Source organism: Mus musculus, chromosome 1, assembly GCF_000001635.26.
Source record: "Mus musculus strain C57BL/6J chromosome 1, GRCm38.p6 C57BL/6J".
Lineage (NCBI taxonomy): Eukaryota > Metazoa > Chordata > Mammalia > Rodentia > Muridae > Mus > Mus musculus.
In genome coordinates, this window is record NC_000067.6 from 171,288,444 (window position 1) to 171,312,346 (window position 23,903).

The 23,903-nt window shown below is 41.8% G+C and overlaps 1 protein-coding gene and 2 pseudogenes across 4 annotated transcripts; 1 reads left to right on the forward strand and 2 right to left on the reverse strand.

Annotated features, from left to right (window-relative positions):
• Positions 1–120: 120 nt before the first annotated feature.
• On the reverse strand, positions 121–6,559 carry Ufc1 (ubiquitin-fold modifier conjugating enzyme 1). Of its 4 annotated transcripts, none has more exons than NM_001360932.1 (7): positions 6,478–6,559; positions 6,191–6,379; positions 1,706–1,773; positions 1,441–1,504; positions 1,075–1,151; positions 728–818; positions 121–528 (listed from the first exon to the last, which is right to left on the reverse strand). In NM_001360932.1, the coding sequence occupies exons 2-7, from the start codon at positions 6,311–6,313 to the stop codon at positions 448–450; spliced, it is 504 nt and encodes a 167-aa protein (NP_001347861.1). In that variant the 5' UTR covers positions 6,314–6,379; positions 6,478–6,559; the 3' UTR covers positions 121–447. The 4 variants fall into 4 exon arrangements, with proteins under 4 accessions (NP_001347861.1, NP_079664.1, NP_001347862.1 ...); NM_025388.3 differs by having other exon boundaries at positions 6,191–6,384; NM_001360933.1 differs by having other exon boundaries at positions 1,412–1,504; positions 6,191–6,384.
• On the reverse strand, positions 16,608–17,134 carry Rpl27-ps1 (ribosomal protein L27, pseudogene 1; annotated as a pseudogene).
• Positions 19,604–19,694, forward strand: Gm25151 (annotated as a pseudogene).
• The last annotated feature ends 4,209 nt before the right edge of the window (positions 19,695–23,903 follow it).

Here is a 23,903-nt window from a genome sequence, read left to right on the forward strand (position 1 = left end):
CAAGGAAAGAAACCAGATTTTCTTCTATCATACCCTCCTCCCAACCTAGTGTAGTTGTTCATGTACCTCCGCGTTTTGCTTGTTCACCTTCTTAACAGCCATCAATGAGAACCACAGGCTACCAGGGGAAGCAGCTTTTATTGACAGGTTGTCTCCAGAAACCAAAAAGCTATGTGCTGTAAGTTACACCCCAGGCCTCCAAAATGCCTCCAGGGCTCTACTTGGAGAAGGGATACAAACCGCCTATTTCAAGGCCCAAATCTTTCATCTCTCTGTACAGTTTCATTTAGAAACTTTGTGACCTTGCCCTATTGTTGGGTTTTCTTATTTGTCCCTCCAGCTACTTTGTAACAGCCAGAGGTGACCCTTGAAGGAATCCTGAAAAAGGAGCAAACAGGAATGGAGCCTAGCCACGGTCCCTCAGTCCGGCCTCAGGGGCGTAGTCCTTCATTGGCTGCATTTTTCTTTGTGCTGGATCACACCCTTCTGGATCAGATCGGGGACTTCCACTGCCAGCCAAGGACCCAGCTGCAATGCAAGGGAAACCCTGTGAAGTTACTGTCACAGTCCATGCCTCTTGTTCCACCTGAGTCTCCTCCCCGGAGACTCTAGGTCCTAGAGCCTAGGAGGACATGCCCAAGGAATGTCTAGTCTCAGCTACGTGTAGGATATTACTTATCCCTGAACCCTCCCTCTTCCTCTCATACACCGAAATTAACAAACTCACCCCCAGGGCCATGAGATGAGCTAGTCCAAACTTAGGCACATTCCTGGCCCACAAAGGTTTGAAATGATCAGTCAGACATATTTTGCCACCCCTGTGAGAAAGACGAGAGGAAAGCATTGACACGTGAGACAGTCTTAACGTAGAGCAGCCTCTTGGGAACACAGGAAGATTGTTAGTGCTCAGAATGGAGAACAAGGTCAGCTAAGTACTTTGCTCAGGCTTGACAGAGGAGAGCTGGACTCCCCCTAGACTCTGGAGCAGCTGGAGCAGGCTCTGGGGAAACCATTGTCTCTTGGGCTCTTCCCTAAGGCTACCTTTGCTCTCTCTCACCACCTCGTCAGTCCTACCTGTACATCTTTGCTGTCTTCCCGTCCAGCTCAGGGACTGCAATTTCCGGAGCAGTAGTGGGATATGTGATAGGAATCTGGAGGAATTACAAAGCCATAATAAGACGAGAGAAAAATGAACTAGCCTAGTCAGACATATGCATCTCTTGGCTGAACTGCTTGTTCCGCAGATTCCACAGGCAGCATGTACACACCAGGATTCTAGGCACAGAGATTAGCAACTCTTACATATCTGCTTCAGGCCTCAGCTTTCCCTTCCCACTTTAAAAGCTTCATTTGGTCCCTTCCTGAAAGGTTAGCTTGTCACCAATCAGGTCACCAAGCCTTTTCTACTAACCTTCATCCTTCCCATTCTATCACACTCACTTCAAACTCGATGTCGAACTCATATTTGAGGAAATCGTGGATGTACCAGCATTTTCCAAACCACCTGCAACAGAGACCAAACCTCAGACCATTCCTAGCCGATGCAAACAACAGCTCTGCTTAGGTCATCAAACTGCAAGACTCCCATGTCAGGAATTAGGAACTCTATACACTGCTGCATGGCGGCTTTGGCGGGTAGTTATGAGATACCAGATTGCTCAAGCCAGGTGAGGCTCCTACCCACACCTCCCAAGGACCTGCTTACCGGGTCCCTTCCTTGTTGGACTCCAGTCGGAACCAATCATTGTCCGAATTCTTGTTGTTCTCCACATACTGCAAACAGAAAATGAGATCTTGGAGAAAAGGGAGCTGGAGCTGGAGAGTGGCGAACACCTTTAACCCCAGCACTCAGGATGCAAGCAGATCTTTCAGTTCGAGGCCAGCTTGGTCTACAAAGCCAGGACAGCAAGAGCTACACAGAGAAACCTTGACATGAAAAACAAAAAGCAACCACCACACACACACACACACACACACACACACACACACACACACACGGGCACTGGAGCCAAGGGTAGTCCCTCTTGTCAAAAAAAAAAAAAAAAAAAAGGCCGAGAGTGGTGGCGCATGCCTTTAATCCTAGTGCTTGGGAGGCAGAGGCAGGCAGATTTCTGAGTTCGAGGCCAGCCTGGTCTGCAGAGTGAGTTCCAGGACAGCCAGGGCTACACAGAGAAACCCTGTCTCAAAAAAAGTATGATTACTTTCCTGTTTAGTATGATTTTTAACAATTTTTTTTATTTATTTATATCTTATTTATATGAGTACACTATAGCCATCAGACACACCAGAAGGGGGCAACGGATCCCATTACAGATGGTTGTGAGCCACCATGTGGTTGCTGGGAATTGAACTCAGGGCCTCTGGAAGAGCAGTCAGTGCTCTTAACCGCTGAGCCATCATCTCTCCAGCCTGATTTTTAACAGTTTTAAAGAGACAAGCAAAATGAAGGAAAAGGCTAAAGGAGTAAGTTGGGGGCTTTCTCAGAGCAAATAACAGAATGCCTATATTCCCTACAACATTCAAAAGCACAAAATATTTGGAGACTTGTGGGGTTGTTTCCTCACCTCTGATAGTGTCTGTCCTCAGCCCCAAACCCATTTTTCTACCTACATTATTCCCGGAGGGCCAGCCCTGTGCTAACTTCCATTAGCAGCCCCCAAGCTGGTGACTCTCAAAGAGTTTGTCAGAATTCAGATCCTAGTATCCAACTGTATGCTTCGATTTATACGTCTACCTAGCAGAAAATAGAAACCCGGAACTTCCACCGGATTGGGTACTGTCCCCCTCTCTCTTCCTCTTCAGGGTCTCCTGTCCAGGCTGACCTCAACCTACCTTATATCCCTAAGATTGATGATGCTCCTGCCTCCACCTCCTGAGTGCTGGGATAACAGGGATGAACCACTGTAGCTTGCCTTTGCTACTGTGTGGGTTCTTTTTTTACCATCCACACCCTCCTCAGTGTTAGCCCTAACACTAGCTAGGAGAGAAACAAGGAAAATCCCTGAATCGAATTTCTTTCCTTTTGCTTCTCCTTTGATCATGGCTACTAACAAACCGCAACCATCCTCCTTTAACAACTAACAACAATAACCACCCCTGACCCCCATCTCTCAGGGGCACTCACATTTATGTACCCTCTGAAAAGTTCCCAGAATTTCAAATGTCCCAAATTCCAGAAATTATCTGCAGCTGGCGTAACCATGCCTCTGTTACAGCTTGAGGCAAATCATGAGCAGCTGCTGTCAGTCCGAAGCGCCCCATAGCCCCACACCTGGGATTAAAGTAAACGCACATTCTTATAACATGTCTGGGGGGGGGGGTTGTTGTTGTTGTTTGTTTTATTTTTAATTCTAGAATTCTCACTACAAAGTACCACAGACATTCTCCATTTCAGGGGCAGTCTCACTCAGTCACCTGAGCCAGGCGCCAGCCTTCGTTCCTGACCTTTCCCCTTGTTTTCCTTACTAATCTTTCATGATGCCCTGCAGATTCTAAATTCTAGTTTCTGCTGTTCCTCTGTTACAGGGTCCTGCCGATTCTAGAGTCAGTTCCTGCTGCGTCTGTTACAGGGTCTCTCTGCAGCCAGGGCTGGAACTAAACTCACTGAAATTCTCCTGCCTCTGTCTCCCCAGTACTAGGTTTATAGGTATGTACTGCAACACCTAGCCTTAGCCCCAGCCCAAATTTTACTTTTTTTTTTTTTTTTCACTTTTTGTTCCCTTCTTGATAGTCTCACTAAATTGCTCAGGCTGGTCTTGAGCTCATTTTGTAACAACTTGAGATGGTTTATATATGCTTGACCCAGGGAGTGGCACTATTAGAAGGTGTGGCCTTGTTGGAGTAGGTGTGGCCTTGTTGGAGTAGGTGTGGCCTTGTTGGAGTAGGTGTGTCACTGTAGGTGTGGGCTTTGCCTGGAAGTGAGTATTCTGCTAGCAGCCTTCAGATGAAGGTCTAGAACTCTCAGCTCCTCCTGCACCATGCCTGCCTAGATGCTGCCATGCTCCTTACTTGATGATAATGGACTGAACCTGCAAGCCAACCTCAATTAAATGTTGTCCTTTTAAGAGTTGCCTTGGTCAAGGTGTCTCTTCACAGCGGTAAAATGTTAAGACACAACTCAAGAAGGCTTTGAAACTGTCCAAGCTAGCTTCACTCTTCCTACCTCAGCATCCCGGAAGCTTTCTGCTTACACCATGCTGTTCCTAGCTGGCATCCTTTGCTCTGCTCATGCTGACTAGAAGAGGGAATCCGAACCCCTGAACCTGGAGTTTATGGATGGTTGTGAGCAGTCATGTAAGCGCTGGGAACCAAACCAGGTCCTCTACAAGGGCAGAGGGAGCCATTTCTTCACTCTTGTCCTTACATCTTGAACATCCTTTTCCTACCTTAGGTTTTATTTTTATTTTTAAGATTTATTATTATAGGTAAGTACACTGTAGCTATCTTTAGACACACAAGACGGGGGTGTCAGATCTCTTTACGGATGGCTGGGAGCCACCATGTGGTTCCTGGGAATTGAACTCGGGACCTTTGGAAGAGCAGTCAGTGCTCTTAACCGCTGAGCCATCTCTCCAGCCCCTACCTTAGGTTTCATATGCAAATGTGTGTGTGTGTGTGTGTGTGTGTGTGTGTGTGTGTGTGTGTGTGTGTGTGTGGTGTACGCCAAGGTGTTGCCTGTGGTATTTAAAGGACAACCTGAAGAGCCAGTTGTCCTCTACTGTGGGTTTCATGGATCAAACTAAGGTTTGTTTAGGTTTTGCAGAAGGTGCTTTACAAACTGAGCCATCTCTCTCTGGCCCTGTATTTATACTTTTAAGTTTTAATTCAAGTTTTACCACTTCTAAGAAGCCTTATCATGGCTGGTGTTTTAGCTACTTTATGGTTTCTTGTTTTCTCCACCCTTTATTCCCCAGCTTCATCCCCTATCACTAGATAGGCAAGAAAGAAAATGGAGTGAGAAGGGGAGGCATACCTAAGTTCCCTCTTGTTTCTTTAAACAAGACTACTAACAAATCACAGCCAACGCCCTGAGTAACCAACAACCTGCAAATGCTGGCAGAGCTCTAGTATTTATATACTTTCTGAACATTTCCCAGAATTCCAATTGTCATGCAATCCCAGAAACCATCTGCAGCTGGCAAAACCAGGCCTCTGCTCGAGAACAAGGCAAATCATAGTCAGCTGCTTTGAACCTGTGCCACATCCCCACACCTGGGATTAAAACAAAAACATATTCTTATGCTTCTGTTTTAAAGAAACCAAAATTCCAGAATCCTCGCTACACCTTACTCCTTCCTCCCCATGTTCTCAAAATACCCTAGTTATGTCTCTGTCTCTCCACTTAAACACAGTTTAATACTGTTTCTGTCAACCTCAGTAGGGCCATTCTTATTCGGTTTTATATACTCTCAATAGATACTAGTAACACAATAATATGTTTTATTGTTGTGGTTTGAGGCAGGGTCTCCTATAGTCCAGACTGGCTTTGAATTCATTATGCAGTCTAAAAAACGACCCGAGCTTCCAATCCTGGCTCCACATCCTGGGTACAGAGAACATATGAGCCTCATCAATTTATGAGGTGCCAGAGATGGAACCCAAGGACATCTTGCATGCTACGCAAGCACTCGCCAGTTTCTCAGTGAGGCCACATATACTGCAAGCGATCTACTGGGTTTTGAAGCAGATAGAAAGCACCAAAAGGAGGGCAATCTTTCTCTTCCCATAACAGGAATTAGCTGAAAGGATGGCTAATTTATAACTAAAAACATCTCTCTCTCTACCTCTAAACACTTTAGGTTTTCAGTCCTGACATTAATTCCATCCATTTCATCATGAAGAATGAAAGAGCAGTGATGCACAGACACTTCTTCAGGCGCTAAGAAGTACTTTGACCCCCTACCACAGCCAGCAGAGCAAGCACCTGGTGCGAGAGGGACACGTCACCTTCCCGGAATACTGCTGTTTTTTCCTTCAAAGTCTAGCCCTACTGTGCTCCTAGCCGGAATCTCTTCTGCATCCTCCCTCCGGCCACCCGTAACGCCCCCAGCCCCCCAAACAATCGCATTTATATGAATTTAGAATTTAAACTTTAAAACCGGAAGCGGCTTCCACCCGGAGCCAATTCCCGGGGACACCTGGTTACTCGCCACCCCTCTGCTACGCGGTCAAGCACAGGAGTAAAACTGACCCGGATCAGGGACTGATATTCCTCCTTTAGTCGCTGCACCCACAATTCCCGATCTCGGGGTCCGGCGTTGGTCTTCAGCACCGGGATCTCAGACACGACCCGCCGAGTGGCCTCGTCCGCCATCTTGGACCAGGGAGCAGGAAAACTGCGGAAGTGCAGTTGCTTGTCACTTACTCACGGCGTCGCCATCTTTACTGTGGGAAGAGGAGGCGTTGGATGGCTTTAAAGCGGACCCTGAATGCATTCGATTTTTATTTATTTATTGTAAGGAAATAAAATTGACCTACGGGTGTGAGCGTCCGGAAGAACAGAATGGAGGCGGGCTACTCTGTCCACCTATCATTAAATCACCGGAGCCTGCTCAGAGAACGACTTCCGTTCATGCTCAGAAGCAATCTTGGGAAAAACTCAAGACCTTCCCAAACCAGCAAAGTTGTTTGAATTTCAGGTTTTTCTAGACTGTCTTCAAAGTCCTATCTCCTAAGATGCGCAATTTAACGTCTTTGTTCTCCAGAGTGACTTCCTTACTTTCCATCCCTGTCCTGAATAATTAACACAACTGAATTAGGAAGTATGTAAGCTTGTTTGTTTTTTAAAGGACATTGGGTCCTATATACCACAGACTTGCCTCTAACACATACAAAATGGCCCGGAGCTATTGCTTACTTCAAAATTAATCTGTTTAGGTTTTAAAACCATCCTAAAGATAAAACTTTTTTTTCCAAAGAGTTACTGAATATCTTTTGTGTGCTATATATTAAGTATATAGAAACGATTTCTTCTTAGATGAATTCACCCAAATGACTAACAGTCACTGAATGCCTATTCTAAGCCTATGGCAAGTCATCTGGTAATTTGTTGTTTTTTTATTAGACCAGGCTGGCCTCCGACTCACAGATCTGCCTGCCTCTGTCTCCCAAGTGCTGGTTGGGTAATTTCTAAATTCGTTTGAAACCAAGAAACCTCAATAAGCTTGGTGGCCCACATGTGTTATCCCAGAGCTTAGGGGTCAAGATCAGAAGATTGCTGCAACTCAATTTAAAACGAACAAACTCCATATGCCACAGCTGCTGTGATTGCACACTTTCGATCCCAGCATTTGGGAGGCAGAGGACTCTAGAGTTTTAACCTTGGTGAGTTTGAGTCTACAAAGAGAACAAATTCCAAGATGGTGGTGTCACACATCTTTAATCTCAGCCCTCAGGAGACAGAGGGCTGGCAGATCTCTGAGTTTGAGAGCCAGCCTGGTCTACAGAGTGAGTTCCAGAACAGCTAGGGCTACACAGAGAAGCCCTGTCTCAAAACAAAAACAAAAACAAAAAAATCCCAAAAAACAAACAAACAAAAAACCCCTCAAAACCAAAACAACCCCCTACCCAAAAAAAGAGAAAGAAGGAAAGAAAGAAAGAAAAACAAGACATGCTGTCCTCTGACTTACATACCTATGCCGTGGCATGTGTGCCCCTTCAACTTCAATTTAAATTTATATATTTGTATGTCATGTGAGTGTTTTACCAGCATGTATGTAAGGTACCATGTGCATGCAGTGCCAGTAGAGGCATGTAAAGGGCAACAGATGCCCTGGAACCAGAGTTACAGACATGACTTCCATGTGGGTGCTGAGAACTGAAGACTGATCCTCTGCAAGAGTAGCAAGTGCGCTTAAATCTTGAGCTGTATCTCCAGTCCTCTAGGTGAAAAAACAAACACTCAAATATAGTTTTAAGGGCTGAGGACGTAGTGTAGTGTTAGAATTCTTGCCTAGAATGCACAGAAATGGAGTTGGATCCCCATTATTACATCAACCAGACCTGATGGTGAGTGTCTGTCATCACAGGCTGAGCTACAAATAAATGATGTTGGGTTTTTCCATCCCAGATGATTTCCCTGTGTTGTTTGGTAGATTATTTGTTTTTCTTTTGAGACAAGGTCTGTGTACTCCTGGATGTCCTAGAATTCTCTGTGTAGACCAGGCTGCCCTTGAACTCACAGGATCCAAAGGCCCCTTGCAATTGGAGTGCTGGGGTTAAAGATGTTCTGTACCCTGCTTGGCTAATAGAGTGTTCTTGTCCTCTCTCCCCTATGTTGTTTGATAGTATGTTCTTAGTTTCTTCCTTTCATTCTCAGTGTTGCTTTGGTTTTTGAGACAGGTCTCATGTATCTGAATTCCTGACTCCCAGGTCTCCATGTCCCAAGTACTGGTATTACAGGCACACCACCAAGTCTAGAGGTTTTGAATCTTACTAGCATGCCACACAGCTCTTTATAAAGATATTAGATGTAGCTAACACATCTTTGTAATGCTTCACTAAAGATCTCCTAAGGTAAATAAAATTTATATCTGTGTTTATTTATTTTAGTGTGTGTGTGTGTGTGTGTGTGTGTGTGTGTGTGTGTGTGTGTGTGTGCGCGTGCAGTCACAGTGATGTGGTCAGGGAACAGTGGTTTGAAATTGGTTTTACAATTGCTGTGACATAATTATTTTAATTTTGTTATGTGCATCTGTAAAGGAATAACTTTTCCTGACATTTCTGCTGGATCTGTACATGTACTGCTATCATTTTTTACCTCTTAGTAAAAAACTTATTTCTTGGCCTAGAGAGATGGCTCAGTGGTTAAGAGCAGGAGAGTTCCTAAGTTCAATTCCCAGAAACCACACTGTGGCTCATAACCACCTGTAATGGGATCCGATGCCCTTTTCTGGTGTTTCTGAAGACCCCAACAGTGTAATCACATATATAAAATATATAACTCTTTGGGAGGAAAGAGTTTTTGTTTTGTTTTGTTTTCAAGACAGGGTTTCTCTGTGTAGCCATGGCTGTCCTGGAACTCACTTTGTAGACCAGGCTGGCCTCAAGCTCAAAAATCCACCTGCCTCTGCCTCCCAAGTGCTGGGATTAAAAGTGTGTGCCACCACTGCCCGGTAATAAATAACTCCTTTTTTTTTTCAAGTTATTTATTGCATTTATGAGTACACTGTTGAGGGCATCAGATCCCATTGCAGATGGTTGTGAGCCACCATGTGGTTGCTGGGAATTGAACTCAGGACCTCTGGAAGAGCAAGCTACCAGTGCTCCTAACTACTGAGTAATCTCTCCAGCCCCAATAAATAACTCTTAACAACAACAAAACCCTCATGCTTGTCAGGCAGTGGTGGTATTAGGACCTAGGTAAAATATTAAGGCCTACAGAAAATGTTAAGGCCTGGGTAACTGTTACCTGGCTAGCCTGCAATTATAAGGAAACCTTCTCATATGTTTCTGCTGTGACTAGGAAATTTTTTAATGCAAGATTGATTACATATTGTTATGTTCTGTGCCCTTTGAAACAAATCACAATTGAAGTCAGTTTTGTATAGTTACCCATAACTTGGATCTGAACCAACCACCGGACAGCACTTCCTGCACCTTAGTATAAGCTTTTATATTTTAAGCTGCCATCTTCCACCTTCCATAATTTCAATTCCAGAGGCTATGATACCCTATTTTGGACTTCAAGGACACTAGGCACACATGGTGTTGGGGAATGGCTTTGTGTACTGTGTATTTAGATGCTGATTTCCTTACCCCAGAGATCTGGTTGCAGTCTGGACTTCCGCATGGTCATTATTACTGAAGCATCTCCCATCTTTATGTTGTGTGAAAATTGTTCTTTATCATCTTTGATTGGTTAATAAATAGCTGATCAGCCTATAGCTGGGCCAGAGAGTTAAGCAGAACTTCCAGTCCCAGTGAGGGGGTACCAGATGGAGAGAGTCACCATGAGAGTTGCCAAGAGGACACAGAGGAGAACAGCCAGGGCCAGACTGGGAAGGGGCAGATGGCCGGGAAGTAGCCAGCATAGTCGGGTTAGAATAGATGAATATCTGCCCAGCTACAGTGCAAGAAGCATATATATAAATATAAAGGTCTCTGGTCATTATTCAGGAATAAGGGAGGCATAGAAAATGTGCCCTTCCCCCAGCCTTGAGCAGGCTGCTCAGACCTGGGTTGTCACACTTGCTAGCCCACCTAGGGTAGAGTCTTCCAACCTAGGTAAAGTCTATTGCCCTGCCACATCTGCAGCTTTCCTCCAAGACGCCACTACCTGCTGAGAGGCTGAGCTTGTTCTCCTGACACTATCCTGACAAAGCAGTGATCCTAACAACACAAGGAGATCCTGGCGTGGTGGGGGATGGGTTCCCTTCCTTTAGCAGCTCAGACTCATAAGTAAACATTGGCCTTGATCAGAAAACTTTGTCTTGGATCCTTATTTCTCTCAATGCTTTTCCCATCCAAAACCCCATCTTTACTTTCAGGAACCCAGTAACCTGTGGCCACAGGTGGCACCTGACGAGTGGCCTGAAAGCAGAAAGAAGGACAGGGGTTACACTGTCTTGGTGGGGCTCTACAGAAAATAGAAGATGTATCCGTGCACAGTAAGCAACATGCAGCATTACTGTTAACACTACAAATGTCATCTTTTGAAGGCTGTTGATCGTAAGGATTGAAGGCTAGACTGAGTGTTGGCCTGGCGCTGATATCACCTAGGGGTTGACAGTGGAAAATGGGACTGGAAAAATTCTAAGCAGGTATTTGTCCTCAGTCAAAAACTACATCAGGCAGCGGGAGTAGGGCTTAAAATAATAAAATAAAATAAAATTAAGGGGGGAGGGTATAGGAAAGTTTCGGGATAGCATTTGAAATGTAAATAAAGAAAATATCTAATAAAAATATTTAAAAAATAATAAAATAAAATTAAATTAAAAAAAAGAGTAAAAGAAAAAAACAAAACAAGGGAAATGACATGAGAGAGAGAGAGATCAAGAGAGAAGGAAAATGGATTTCTCTCTCAGGAACAGAGGGAAATTGGGAGATGTCCTGCTTTCTCTCAGGCCCCTACACGAGACACTCTTAGTTCTGGTTACATCAAGTTCACTACCCTCTCTGTATTGTCTGTGTTTGATGCACCAATCTGTCCATGTGTCAATTTGTGTCTGTTTTTGCTTTGTTGTCTGAATGACTGTTCTATGTTTCATGTTGAAAAGAAAAAATGGTTAAAACTTTATCTGCTGGCTATCCATCTCTTGATTCAGTCTCAGTTTGCACAGTGGAGGCTGATTAAAGTTGTCCTGAACCTTAGCCAGGAGTCAAGCACAGCAGGATAGGTCCTGCTGAAAAGCTGTTTTTAAAAACAGGTCTGAAGCACACACCTTTAATTCCAGCACTTGGGAGGCAGAGGCAGGTGGATTTCTGAGTTCGAGGCTAGCCTGGTCTACAGAGTGAGTTCCATGATAACCGGGGCTACACAGAGAAACCCTGTCTCAAAAAAAAACCAAAAAAACAAACAAACAAAAAAAACCCCACAAAAACACAAAAACACAAAAACAAAACCAAACAAACAAAGAGTCTGCAGCTTCTTAGTTTTAAGGCAAATAAAGTGATAGTTGTTTTTTTTTCCTAGAAAAATCTCTGCAATTGTGATTATTGAATTCAGCAAATGACAAAGTGCTTTTTATCTTGAAATTATAGGTAGTAAAAATTCTTTGATTGGTCTAAATTTATAATATTTGTGTAGCTGCTTCATTTGGTTTCTGACTGGTCTTAAAGGTATAAATATGCTCTGCATGTCTTGGTCATAGAGTATTGGCTTATAAGTTATTGGGTATGATTAAAAAGGTGTAACATTGGTAACAAGAAAGTTAGCTTAAAACTGGTAACTCATGGTTGTAGTCATTTTAAACAGCACGAGGCATCAACCAGACCAGGAAACTAGGGTTCTAAGGATACTTCTAAACTGGGATAATATTTTATGTAATTCTTATCCTAGGAACTAGACTTATAAGAGACAAGATTTAGAACAATGTCTCTTTAATGAAGCATTAAAAATTGTACTGTTGGGGGCTGGCGAAATGGCTCAATGATTAAGAGCACTGACTGCTCTTCCAAATGTCCTCTCTTCAAATCCCAGCAACCACATGGTGGCTCACAACCACCCGTAATGAGATCTGGCGCGTACTCTTCAGAGTCAGCTGCAGTGTACTTACGTATAAGGAAAAATAAATCTTTTAAAAAAAAGTTGCGGGCTGGTGAGATGGCTCAGTGGGTTAGAGCACCCGACTGCTCTTCCGAAGGTCCGGAGTTCAAATCCCAGCAACCACATGGTGGCTCACAACCATCTGTAACAAGATCTGACGCCTTCTTCTGGAATGTCTGAAGACAGCTACAGTGTACTTACATATAATAAATAAATAAATAAATCTTTTAAAAAAATGTTGCACTGTCATGCATTCATATATACGAATTGACTGCCAAACTTAGTAATGTGAAAGTGATGTTTCTGATATTGATTTTAAAGAGAATAAATTGTTTAAAATTGTGTTTTGCTTTCTAAAAGTTATGGATCTATTCTAATATTGCAAAAGAAACTTAAAAATTGTGGTTAAAATGGCCAGTGTTCCATTGATTGCAGTTTGCAGTTTTGATCGCAAGTTTAAGATTTTTAACTTACCCATATATTGTAGTTAGGATGATTACAAGAGTAATCATCTTATGAGAGTGCTAACGCAGCTCACTTCAGCCATCCAGTCATACAAAGCAAAGACAGACTTATCTAGATAGATACATCTTTGTGCAGAAACTGGACTCTTAAACTATCAGTTTATCTATGGTTGGCTGCCTTGCAAGGGACTACAGTACAAGCAATGCTTTCACAGCACTAAGGTTATAAGGAATGTTTTAAGTATAAATCATCTTAAGAAACACTGTCCAAAAAATTAGAGGCATAGACAGACAGTGGAATTGTTCTCCTGGAATCTGTCCTCACTGCAGGAGGGATAATCTTTGGGCTAGGACTCAGGCAGTATGCTCAGATTAAGAAATATTTACATTTGAGTTAATGCAAACCTCAGAGCAGCCTCTGGAGGCTTGTATGGCTTTTCTTTTGTTTTGCAAACTGTGCCTAGAGAAGTTTTGGAACCTTGCCTCTCCTTGCCTCCCAGGAATCATTTTTTTAAGCTAAAACAACATTATTACAGATCTATCCAGGTGTTGTTGAAAATAAAATTTAAACTTAAGATTTATGAAAGGTCAATGAAGCTGTAGAACTTATACAGGCATTACAAGCTGGCTTGCCTACTCCATATAGAATTATTATAGATTTGGAAGGTTTTTTTTTTTCCTTTGCATCCTGATAATTGTAAAGGGTTTGCTTCTAGTGAGCTTGTGATCATTGGAAAGTTTTCCCTCTAGAAATGGCTAATAGCCCTTACATTATATAAGAAAAAAATTTTCTTTGTCTCTGCTTCAAGACAAGAAGCTAGGACTTTGATTTTTTTTTTTTTTTCTCCTGAGACAGGGTTTCTCTGTATAGCCCTGGCTGTCCTGGAACTCACTTTGTAGACCAGGCTGGCCTCGAACTCAGAAATCTGCCTGCCTCTGACTCCCAAGTGCTGGGATTAAAGGCATGTGCCACTATGCCCGGTGAAGCTAGGACTTTGAATCTTTCAGTGTATATTGTTTCTTATGTGGAAAGCATTTTGTTAGCTAATGCCTCTGAAGGGAAATTTACTACAAATCTTTGCTCTTACACAATTTAACAAATTAATTTAAAAAAAATTTTAATTTGTTAACTTTTAAACAAAGGTTTAAAGTTTTGGGGAGTAGCTGTTGCTCCAGAAAAGATTCAGAGGCAATATCTTTTTAATATTTAGGGTCTTAGTTATATTCTAGAAAAATTGTGGTACAGAAGATTTAAGAAAGAAAAGATAATTTGCTTACCTCAAAATTATTTTCAAAAGCTTCCAGAAGTTAATTGGCTAAGGTCTGACCTTAAGCTCACCACTGGAGGACTTAGGCCTTTGTTGGAGATGCAAATTAACTGGTGAAAAACAAAAGGCTTTGCAGAAAGTAGAAGAAGCTTCTGTAATCAATTGTTATCAATTGTAATCAGTGGTAATCAAATATTATCTGTGTATTCTAGTTACTGTTACTCAGTGGGCCCACAGCAATTCTTTGGCAAAAGAGAACATTAATGTAGAATCATCTTTCTTCAACTTCAAGTAAAGTTTTAACATCCTATTATGAAGCTGTTGTGGTGTTAATAAAGAATTGTAAGATAAAATCATGAAGGTATTTTAGGAAAAAATATGTCTTAAAAACCTGACAAGTGGCCGGGCAGTGGTGGTGCATGCTTTTAATCCCAGCACTTGGGAGGCAGAGGCAGGCAGATTTCTGAATTTGAGGCCAGCCTGGTCTACAGAGTGAGTTGCAGGACAGCCAGAGCTATACAGAGAAACCCTGTCTTGAAAAACAAAAACAAAAACACCCAAACAAACAAACAAACAAACAAACAAACAAAAAAACCTGACAAGGCCTCTGTTCCTTGTTTTGAACAGCAATTAAATTGGTTACTGCAGAACTTTGATATTTGGCCTACTGCATAACAAACTTTTTGGGTAAAATTAATAATCATTATCCAAAAGATAAGTTTTTAAAAATTGCTTCTATGCATGCTTTTGTATTTTCTGTAAATTTATGCATGCAAGCATTCCATAAAGAATACATCTACTGTGTTTAAAAACAGCCCCTCTATGGGAAAGAAGTATATGTGATTGGATCACATGTTTATTCTTTTGAGTTTCCTTCTGCTTCAGCACAGATAATTGAATTGTGTGTTGTAGCCATATATATATATATATATATATATGTATACGTATATATATATACATATATATATGTATATATATACATATATATGTATATGTATATATATACATATATATATATGTGTGTGTGTGTGTATGTATATATATATATATGTGTGTATGTATATATATAAAGACATAATTTCTTGAAATTGTTCCATTTTTAGATACTGCTAATTCTCAAAATTGCAATTATACAACTCAAGTTAAGAAAAAATATTGTTCTTTTTTAAAGGACTGTCTTTGGACATTTAAGAACTCATTCGAGATCGCCTGGACAAGATCTCTTAAGGCAATGCCACACTAGATTTATATCCCAGGCAGATTATAGGCCTTACACAAGAATAATTTGCCATATAATCTCATTCTTTACACCATCAAAATAGTAATGGCTTGAGATAATAATTTGGTATTTTTAGAGAATGTGCATGTCATATTGTAAAGACCTGTTTACCTTTTCCACAAAATGGTGTTAAATCTTGAGGACTTACACAATTTTAATCAATTATTGCAAATAGATACTGTATTAGTCAGGGTTCTCAAGAGTCACAGAACTTATGGGTAGTCTATATATAGTAAAGGAATTTATTGACGACTTACAGTCTGCAGTCCAACTCCCAACAATGGTCAGTAGCAGCTGTGAATGGAAGTCACTCCCGCACAGTAAGCAGGCAAAGGAGGGAGGGAGGGAGGGAGGGAGAGAGAGAGAGAGAGAGAGAGAGCCTTTCTTCTTCCAATGTCCTTATATGGTCTCCAGCAGAAGGTGTAGCCCAGATTAAAGGTATGTGCCACCACACCTTTAATCCCAGATGACCTTGAACTCAGAGATCTCCCTGTCTTAATGTTCTGGAATCCATAGGCACTATGACTCAAGATCTCCATACCAAGATCCAGGTCAGAAACTTCTATCTCCCAACTTCCAGATTAGGGTCACTGGTGAGCCTTCCAATTCTGAATTGTAGTTCATTCTAGATATAGTCAAGATGACAACTAGGAATAGCCACTACAGATACTCATATTTCTGATTTTAGAAAAATAAAAATATGCACATGTGACTATTGATACCTTTTCAGGTTTTCTAGTTGTGACTGCTTTAACAGGAAAAGCAACTAAAAATGTAATTAGTCATTGCCTATGTTAATTTTTTTTATGCTTGGTGTTCCAAATCAAATTAAAACAGATATTGGAACTGGCTATTACTGTCAAGCATTTGAGATGTTTTGTCTACAATTTAATGTTACCCATGTTACTGGGGTTTTTAATAATTCTCAAGGACAAGGTATCATGGAACTTTAAAACTATATCTTCTTAAAAAACAAATAGGTGGGAATTATATCCCCATGCACATTATTTAAATCATGCTTTTTAGTTTAAAAATTTTTTAATTTGGATGCCAAAGAACTCCTTGCTGAATGCCTTATAGTATCCTACAACTAGGCATACTCATGCCTAGGTGAGATGGAAGGATCCACTTATTGGCATATGGCATGATCCTGATCAGGTATGTAATATGGGGAAGAGGCCATGTTTGTGTTTTTTCCACCGAATGTTGCAAGAACTTGTTAGCTCCAGAGTGATTGGTGTGACAAGCTGACACAAAAGGCTAATGCTGACCTGTGAGCTTGCTGAGTGCCCTGACAATGGTGACAGGAAAGCTGTATTGAGTATATGTTCTTGACCCACCTTTGCTTGCCTATGTCCCAGAATAGACAATGTAAGCTGCCTCGCTTCAAGTTTTTTTTTTTTTTTTTTTTAACAAAAATATACCTAAAAGCGAAGCTTCTGGAAAAACCATTTGTTCTTCCCTGTCTTGTATCGCTCCTCAAACTTGACCTTGGCCTCCCGCCTGGCCTTGCGCTTCAAAGCTGGGTCCCTGAACACATCCTTGTTGACAACAGTCTTGTCCAAGGGGATATCCACAGAGTACCTTGTGGGCATGAGGTGGTTGTAGTTATAAACTTTCACAAAGAACTTGATCTTGGATCGCTTGGTGATCTTCTTCTTGCCCATGGCAGCTGTCACTTTCCGGGGATAGCGGTCAATTCCAGCCACCAGGGCATGGCTGTAAGGGCGGTCCAAGGTGCCATCGTCAATGTTCTTCACGATGACGGCTTTGCGTCTGGAATAGCGTCCGGCCAGGACCAGCACCACTTTCCCGGGTTTCATGAACTTGCCCATCTCGACAGCAGGCAGCCGGCACCCAGCAGAAAGGAAAGGAGGGCACTTCCTCGCTTCAAGTTTTTAACCTTGTGGGACAGAGAACATACAGACTGTGGAAACTGATGTAGAAAAATTAATCAAAAGGAGCAGTTACAATGACTCTTCTTTTTCCTTTAATGTGACCAGTTATTTTAACTCAATCTTGGACTGGTCTAGAAATAAATCCAATATTGCAGATTCCTATTATGAAGATAGCTACAAAAAAATCTTTTTTTCTGTTTTTTTGAGACAGGGTTTCTCTGTATAGCCCTGGCTGTCCTGGAACTCACTTTGTAGACCAGGCTGGCCTCAAACTCAGAAATCTGCCTGCTTTTGCCTTATCATGCCCAACTCAGCTAAAAATCTTTATCAGCCAGCAGAGTTAACTTGGAGCATAGCCTCCACTATCTACATGAGAAGTAACAATTTTTCTGTTGATCCATAAGTGTTTCACAGCTAGCTATACGAGCAAGCCAACCTCTGTTTCTGCCACTGTTCATTGAGTCCTGTTTTTACCCTCCAAACATCATGTGTTTTCCACGTGCCTTGCCTCAGCACGAGCATCCAATCAGCCCAAGCCAGTGGAAGCAGCAAGAAACTGCAATATGCCACCAGAAGGTTTTTGGTGCATTTCTCTATATGGAGTCCAGACAAATGCAGCTCAACTATGCAATGTAGGGCAGACCAATACATGTGTGTCATTAGCAAACCATCTTTCATCACATGTCCTTTCACATGAGTGCTTTAGCAGAACATCGTCTCTCCTGCGTCTGCTTCAGTGAAACACTCCTTCATGAGTCAGCCTTGGCCTTTCACACCTGTGTCCACTTTAATGAAAAGTTCACGTTTGCCCCAGTAAAACATCATCCAGGGCTGGTGAGGTGGCTCAGTGAGTAAGAGCACTTCAGTGAGTAAGACTGCTCTTCCAAACGTCCTGAGTTCAAATCCCAGCAACCACATGGTGGCTCACAACCATCCATAACAAGATCTGATGCCCTCTTCTGGCGTGTCAGAAGTCAGCTACAGTGTACTTACATATAATAAATAAATTTTAAAAAACAAAACAAAAAAACACCAATACCATCCAACCGACTTTCCAAAGAACCCTTAAGTTTCCACTTGATTATTCCTGTCTATTCCCTGATTCTAGTCCTCAGCGCTCAGCCTCTGCTGGCTTTTTAAAAATACTCTCCTGTTACCAGAATTCCAAGAGGCAACTGACACTCAAGGGCATAGGGTTCTTTAAAGGGCCAGGCACATAAAATAAATCACACTGCAAAGTAGCAAAATCCAGCTACATCTGTCTTCCTCTCTCCCTGCATCCAGTAACATTGATAAGAATTTTGTACAAAGCTTCTCTTTGTGCTCAATACAGGAAGAACGAGGTCAAAGGGACTTTGAATCTGTGGAAGATTATAAAACCTCTCAGAATAACAAAGCATTACCCATCTCTGATTTATTATTTTGTGATCCTCAACAGTATATTAGGTCTTTTTGTTGTTTGTCTGAGACAGGTTTCCTTATTATGTAGTATACTGGCTATCCTGGATCCTACTGTAGAGGCCAGGCTGCTGTGTGATGTGCTTCAACTCCTGCCTCTGCCTCCCAACTGCTGTGATTAATGTTGTATGTCACCATACCCAGCTAACTTTATGGAATATGACTTAAAAGAAAAAGAGAAATAGCTGGGCGGTGGTGACGCCTTTAATCCCAGCACTTGGGAGGCAGAGGCAGGTGGATTTCTGAGTTCGAGGCCAGCCTGGTCTACAGAGTGAGTTCCATCCAGGACAGCCAGGACTACACAGAGAAATCCTGTCTTGAAAAACAAAACAGAACAAAACAAAACAAAACAAAACAAAACAAAACAAAACAAAACAAAACGACAGAGTTTCTCTGTGTACCCTTGGCTATTCTGGAACTTTGTGCAGACCAGGCTACGCTCAAACTCACAAGGATTCATGAGCCTCTGCCTTTTGGGTGCTGGGTTTAAAGGCACGTGTCAACACTACTCAGCTAAAACTATTTACTTTTATTTCACTTACATTTTTGTTCAACCGGGGGACAAAAGCAGAGAAGACAGGTGTACGGTGGGATTTGTGTGCCTGTCTCTTGAAAGGATCCCCGTGGCTAGCCCACAGACTCTTTGGGAATGCTTAGCTATCAGAACTGCTTGACTCTATGACCTTCAGTGCCTGTTCCCTCTGCACTTCTGGGAACAGGAGAGGGTATTTAAAAGGCAGCAGAGGCTGAGAGGGTGTTTGGATTTAGTAGGGTCCAGTTGGTGTAAGGGTAGGATCAGGGAGTAGGGTTAAGGAAGACAGTTGTTGCAGGAAGAAGGAGAGTTATATAGGGCTAGAGAAGAAAAGGGATTGAGAAAATAAAACAGTTGAAAGTGAATTAAGCTAGCAGTGAGAAGACAGTTGGTGTCCATTAAGCCATGAGAAACTGAGCTGAGCCAGAGAAGATATTTTTAGAAGGCAGGAAAATAACCCACAAAGAACCCACACAAACTGGCAAAAAGTTAAGAATAAAGTATGCTACACAGGTACAAAAATAAATTCTGTTTTGCAACTCAGAACTCATTGCTCAGTATGAGTTTTGATACATTCAAGAAAAATTATGGCATACAAGACAGCTCAGTGGGATGATGGATTGATGATGCTTGTCTTGAAAATGAGGTCATAGTTGAAGATGCCTGTCAGTGGACATTTGCTTCAGTGTATATACTACTGGCATATCCTACCTACAGATTAGTATTCTGAGTGAATTAGGAAAGAATATGAACGGAACTCTTAAAAAAACAGTTTTATTTATTTATTTATTAGTTATATGCAAGTACACTGTAGTTGTCTTCAGACACACCAGAAGAGGGGATCCGATCTCATTAAAGACAGTTGTAAGTCACCATGTGGCTCCTGGGATTTGAACTCAAGAGCTTTGGAAGAGCAGTCAGTGCTCTTAACACTGAGCCATCTCTCCAGTCCCCATGAACTGAACTCTTAAGAGATGTGGAGTATAAAAAAAAAAAAATCAAGAGGAAGATTTACTTTAAAATGATTCCTAGAGTAAATTGAAAAAAAAGAGCAAGAGATTTTTTCAGTGGGGAGATTCCAAAGTTGTCATAATTATGTCTTTATTGCAAAGAGAGATAAAATAATAAAGGGTCCATAAGACAATTAAATTAGGGCTGGAGAGATGGCTCAGTGGTTAATTGCACTGACTGCTCTTCCAGAGGTCCTGAGCTCAATTCCCAGCAACCACATGGTGGCTCAAAACCATCTGTAATGGTATCTGATGCATTCTTCTGATGTGTGTTTGAGGACAGCTACAGTGTACTCATATAAATAATAATAAATAATATTTAAAGATAACTGAATTAAGTATCTTTCTTTGAGAAAGGGTTATTTTCAGGAATCTTTTTGTTTGTTTTTGTTTTTTGAGTCTGGGTTTCCCTGTGTAGCCCTAGCTGTTCGAGAACTTTCCCTTTAGATCTGGCTAGCCTCCAACTCAGAGATCTGCCTGCCTCTGCCTCCCAAGTGCTGAGATTACCCCAGTTTATTTCCAGAAATCTTATATGTGACGTGAGTGATCTTTATAGACCACACAGAAATCACATGTGAAATTCATTAAATAAAAATTTATGGACTTAAAACAAAAATTGCTTTTAGGTTGTTCCAATTTTCTGTTTTATTTTTTTCTCTTTTTACTACTTTGTTTGTGGGTTCTTCTCCTAACAATATCTTCTCTGGCTCAGGACAGCTTTTCCAGGCTAAACTGTTCACCAATTGTCTTCTTTTCTAACTCTACTTTCTGATCCTACTCTTCTGTTTCCTGGAACCTCCCCATTCCTACTCTTGAATGGTACTCCCTCTTTGCCAGCTTCTGAGGTCTTTTTATATTCTTTCCTGTTCCCAGAATTCCTAGAGGCAACAGGCATTAAAGGACATAGTGTCCTTTAAAGAGCCAGACGCATAAATCATACTACTTTTTCTTTCATTCATTTTGTATAAACCATTTAAAGTGGCCATTCTGAATGCCAAGGTTATTGTGAAATAGTTACATCAGCTCCTGTATCCACCAAACCTATTTCAATGTCATTCACTTGCAACTTTAATTTTGGCCTCTGATACATAACAACACGTTTTCCAGTTCTTTCAAATCTCCTTCTGTTCCTTTTTACTGGAGCAGTATGAAATGAATTATAAATTCTTGCTATCTCGCATAGAAGACACCCAGTCTTGGTATTTTATTTACAAGCTGTAAGCCTAGATTGGGCAGGTTTTGGAGCTGTTCTAACTTATATCCCAGGCATATGACCCTTGTTACTTGCTGTTCCTCCTGGCCACCTGCTCATGATCTATCTCCTCTCATGACAGCCTTCTCCTCCCTCCATCTCCTTTCTCCTTCTCATCTGGTCAGAGACCCCCTCACTCAATCCTCAAGTCCTGTCTTTCTCTCCCTATTGCCCAATTATAGGCTCTTACCTTTAATTAATCAGTTAATTTAAATTGGGGAGCAGGGTTTACATAGCATCACTTGGTATATGTGAAGATCTCCTCCTCAGGGGCAACCAGATCTTGGGGTACAAAATTTAGCATATGAATATGTAGCAGCGCCAGAACCCTCCCCCCCCCCCCAAGAGCAGCTTTGCCGTTGATATGCTGGGGGAATGGTTCTGTGCACTGTGCATTCAGATGATGAGTACTGTGCCCAGAGATCTGGTTTTCGTCTGGACATTGGTATTGTCAAGCATCTCCTGTCTCGATGCTGTGCGGGGGAAAATTGTTTTCAGTCATCTCTGATTGGTTAATAGAGAGCTGATCAGCCAATAGCTGATTCTGATCCCAGTGAAAGGATCTCTGAGGGAGACCAGAGAAGAAGATTCACAGTGAGCATGCAGCATGAGCAGGTCACCAGAGGAGTTGCCATGAAGATATATTAATGGAGCAGGAGTAGCCAGGGAAGACTAAGATGGCAAGTAACGAGACATGTGGCTGGGTAGGCAGCCATAGATGGATTAGAATAGATGAATAGCTAGCTGCCCAGCTCTAGTGCAAGAAGCCTTTTGATAAATATAAAGTCTTGTATCTATTTGGGAGCTAGAGTGTGTATAGAAAATCCAGAATTTTATTTTATTCATTTAATTTTTTTTAGATTTATTTATTTATTATATGTAAGTACACTGTAGCTGTCTTCAGACACTCCAGAAGAGGGAGTCAGATCTCGTTATGGATGGTTGTGAGCCACCATGTGGTTGCTGGGATTTGAACTCCGGACCTTCAGAAGAGCAGTCGGGTGCTCTTACCCACTGAGCCATCTCACCAGCCCCAGAATTAATTTTATATTTGATGCCCAATATGGGGCAAACTTCCCCACTATTCCCTATACCCCACCCCACTGTGACCCCCAATGTGCGGCTAGCTACAGCTGCAATAAAAGACTATGCAACAGTAGGAAAGATTTGGCATGAGCTGGAAAACAGCAGCCCAGCCCAGGGTGTCAGGTGGGTCCTGGAAAACCAGGGGAACACAGATCAGATTTAGATGCCGGGCTAGACTGCCTCTTCCCTGTGAGTGAAAGGACAGGGCCACAGGAAGCACAAGCTAGGCACACACAGAGAGAACATGCAGAAAAAATCTGAGCCGAACTTCTGCTCAGGTAAAAAAAAATTAAATTTGTGATTAAATCATAAGAAAGAGTCTGGGTATAAAACATCACAGGCAGATATAGTTTGAAATTAATAAAATAAAAGTAAACAAAGAGAGAGTTAAATAATATTAAAAAGGATTCCCCAGAGGAAAAAGTTTAGAAAAAATCAAATACAAAAGTATTAAGTTTAGAAAGCAGTAAGAGAGAAATAGATAAATGCACATAAAAAAAAAAGTCTCCAAAGGAAGAAGAAAGAAAATGAAAGTCTCTAAAGAAAAAAGATAAGCCGGGCGTGGTGGCACATACCTTTAATCCCAGCACTTGGGAGGCAGAGGCAGGCAGATTGCTGAGTTCGAGGCCAGCCTGGTCTACAGAGTGAGTTCCAGGACAGCCAGGGCTACACAGAGAAACCCTGTCTTGAAAAGCAAAAGCAAAAACAAAAACAAAAACAAAAACAAAAGTGTCTGAAGAAAGGAGACAAAGAGAAATAAAGCATCCAAAGAGAGGAGAGAGAAGTAAAAACTAAGTCTCCAAAAATGGAGAAAATTAAAGAGTTTAGAAAAAAACAAAAAACACTTAGCAGGGCGTGGTGGCGCACGCCTTTAATCCCAGCACTCGGGAGGCAGAAGCAGGAGGATTTCTGAGTTCCAGGCCAGCCTGGTCTACAAGTGAGTCACGGTACAGCCAGGGCTACACAGAGAAATACTGTCTCGAAAAACCAAAACAAAAAAACAAAACAAAAATAAAACCTAAAACTTTCCATGGTAAAAAATGAAGAAACACAACAGAAGAGGACACATGGATGCCACATAATTTTGTTTTGACTGTCAACCTAAAAATAATTATGTGTGAAGTGTGCCTTCCCTCAGCCTTGAGTGGGCTGAGTCAGACCTGTTTCTGCCACAATCGCCTCGCCCACCTAGGATGGAGTCTTACCACGTAGGTAAATTCTACTGTGTGCCACATCTGCAGCTTCCTGCAAGAAACCACCTGCTGAGCAGCTGAGCTTGTTTTCCTGAGCAGATCCTGGCATAGTGGGGGATGGGTTCCCCCCTTTAAAAGTCAGACCCTAGAATTAAAGGTATGGGATTTCCCAGTGATAGGTTAAATAAAATTTTATTGACTTTAAATGTTTAAATGTCACTAAGACAGATATCACAGTTGCTGAAAAACACTGAATTT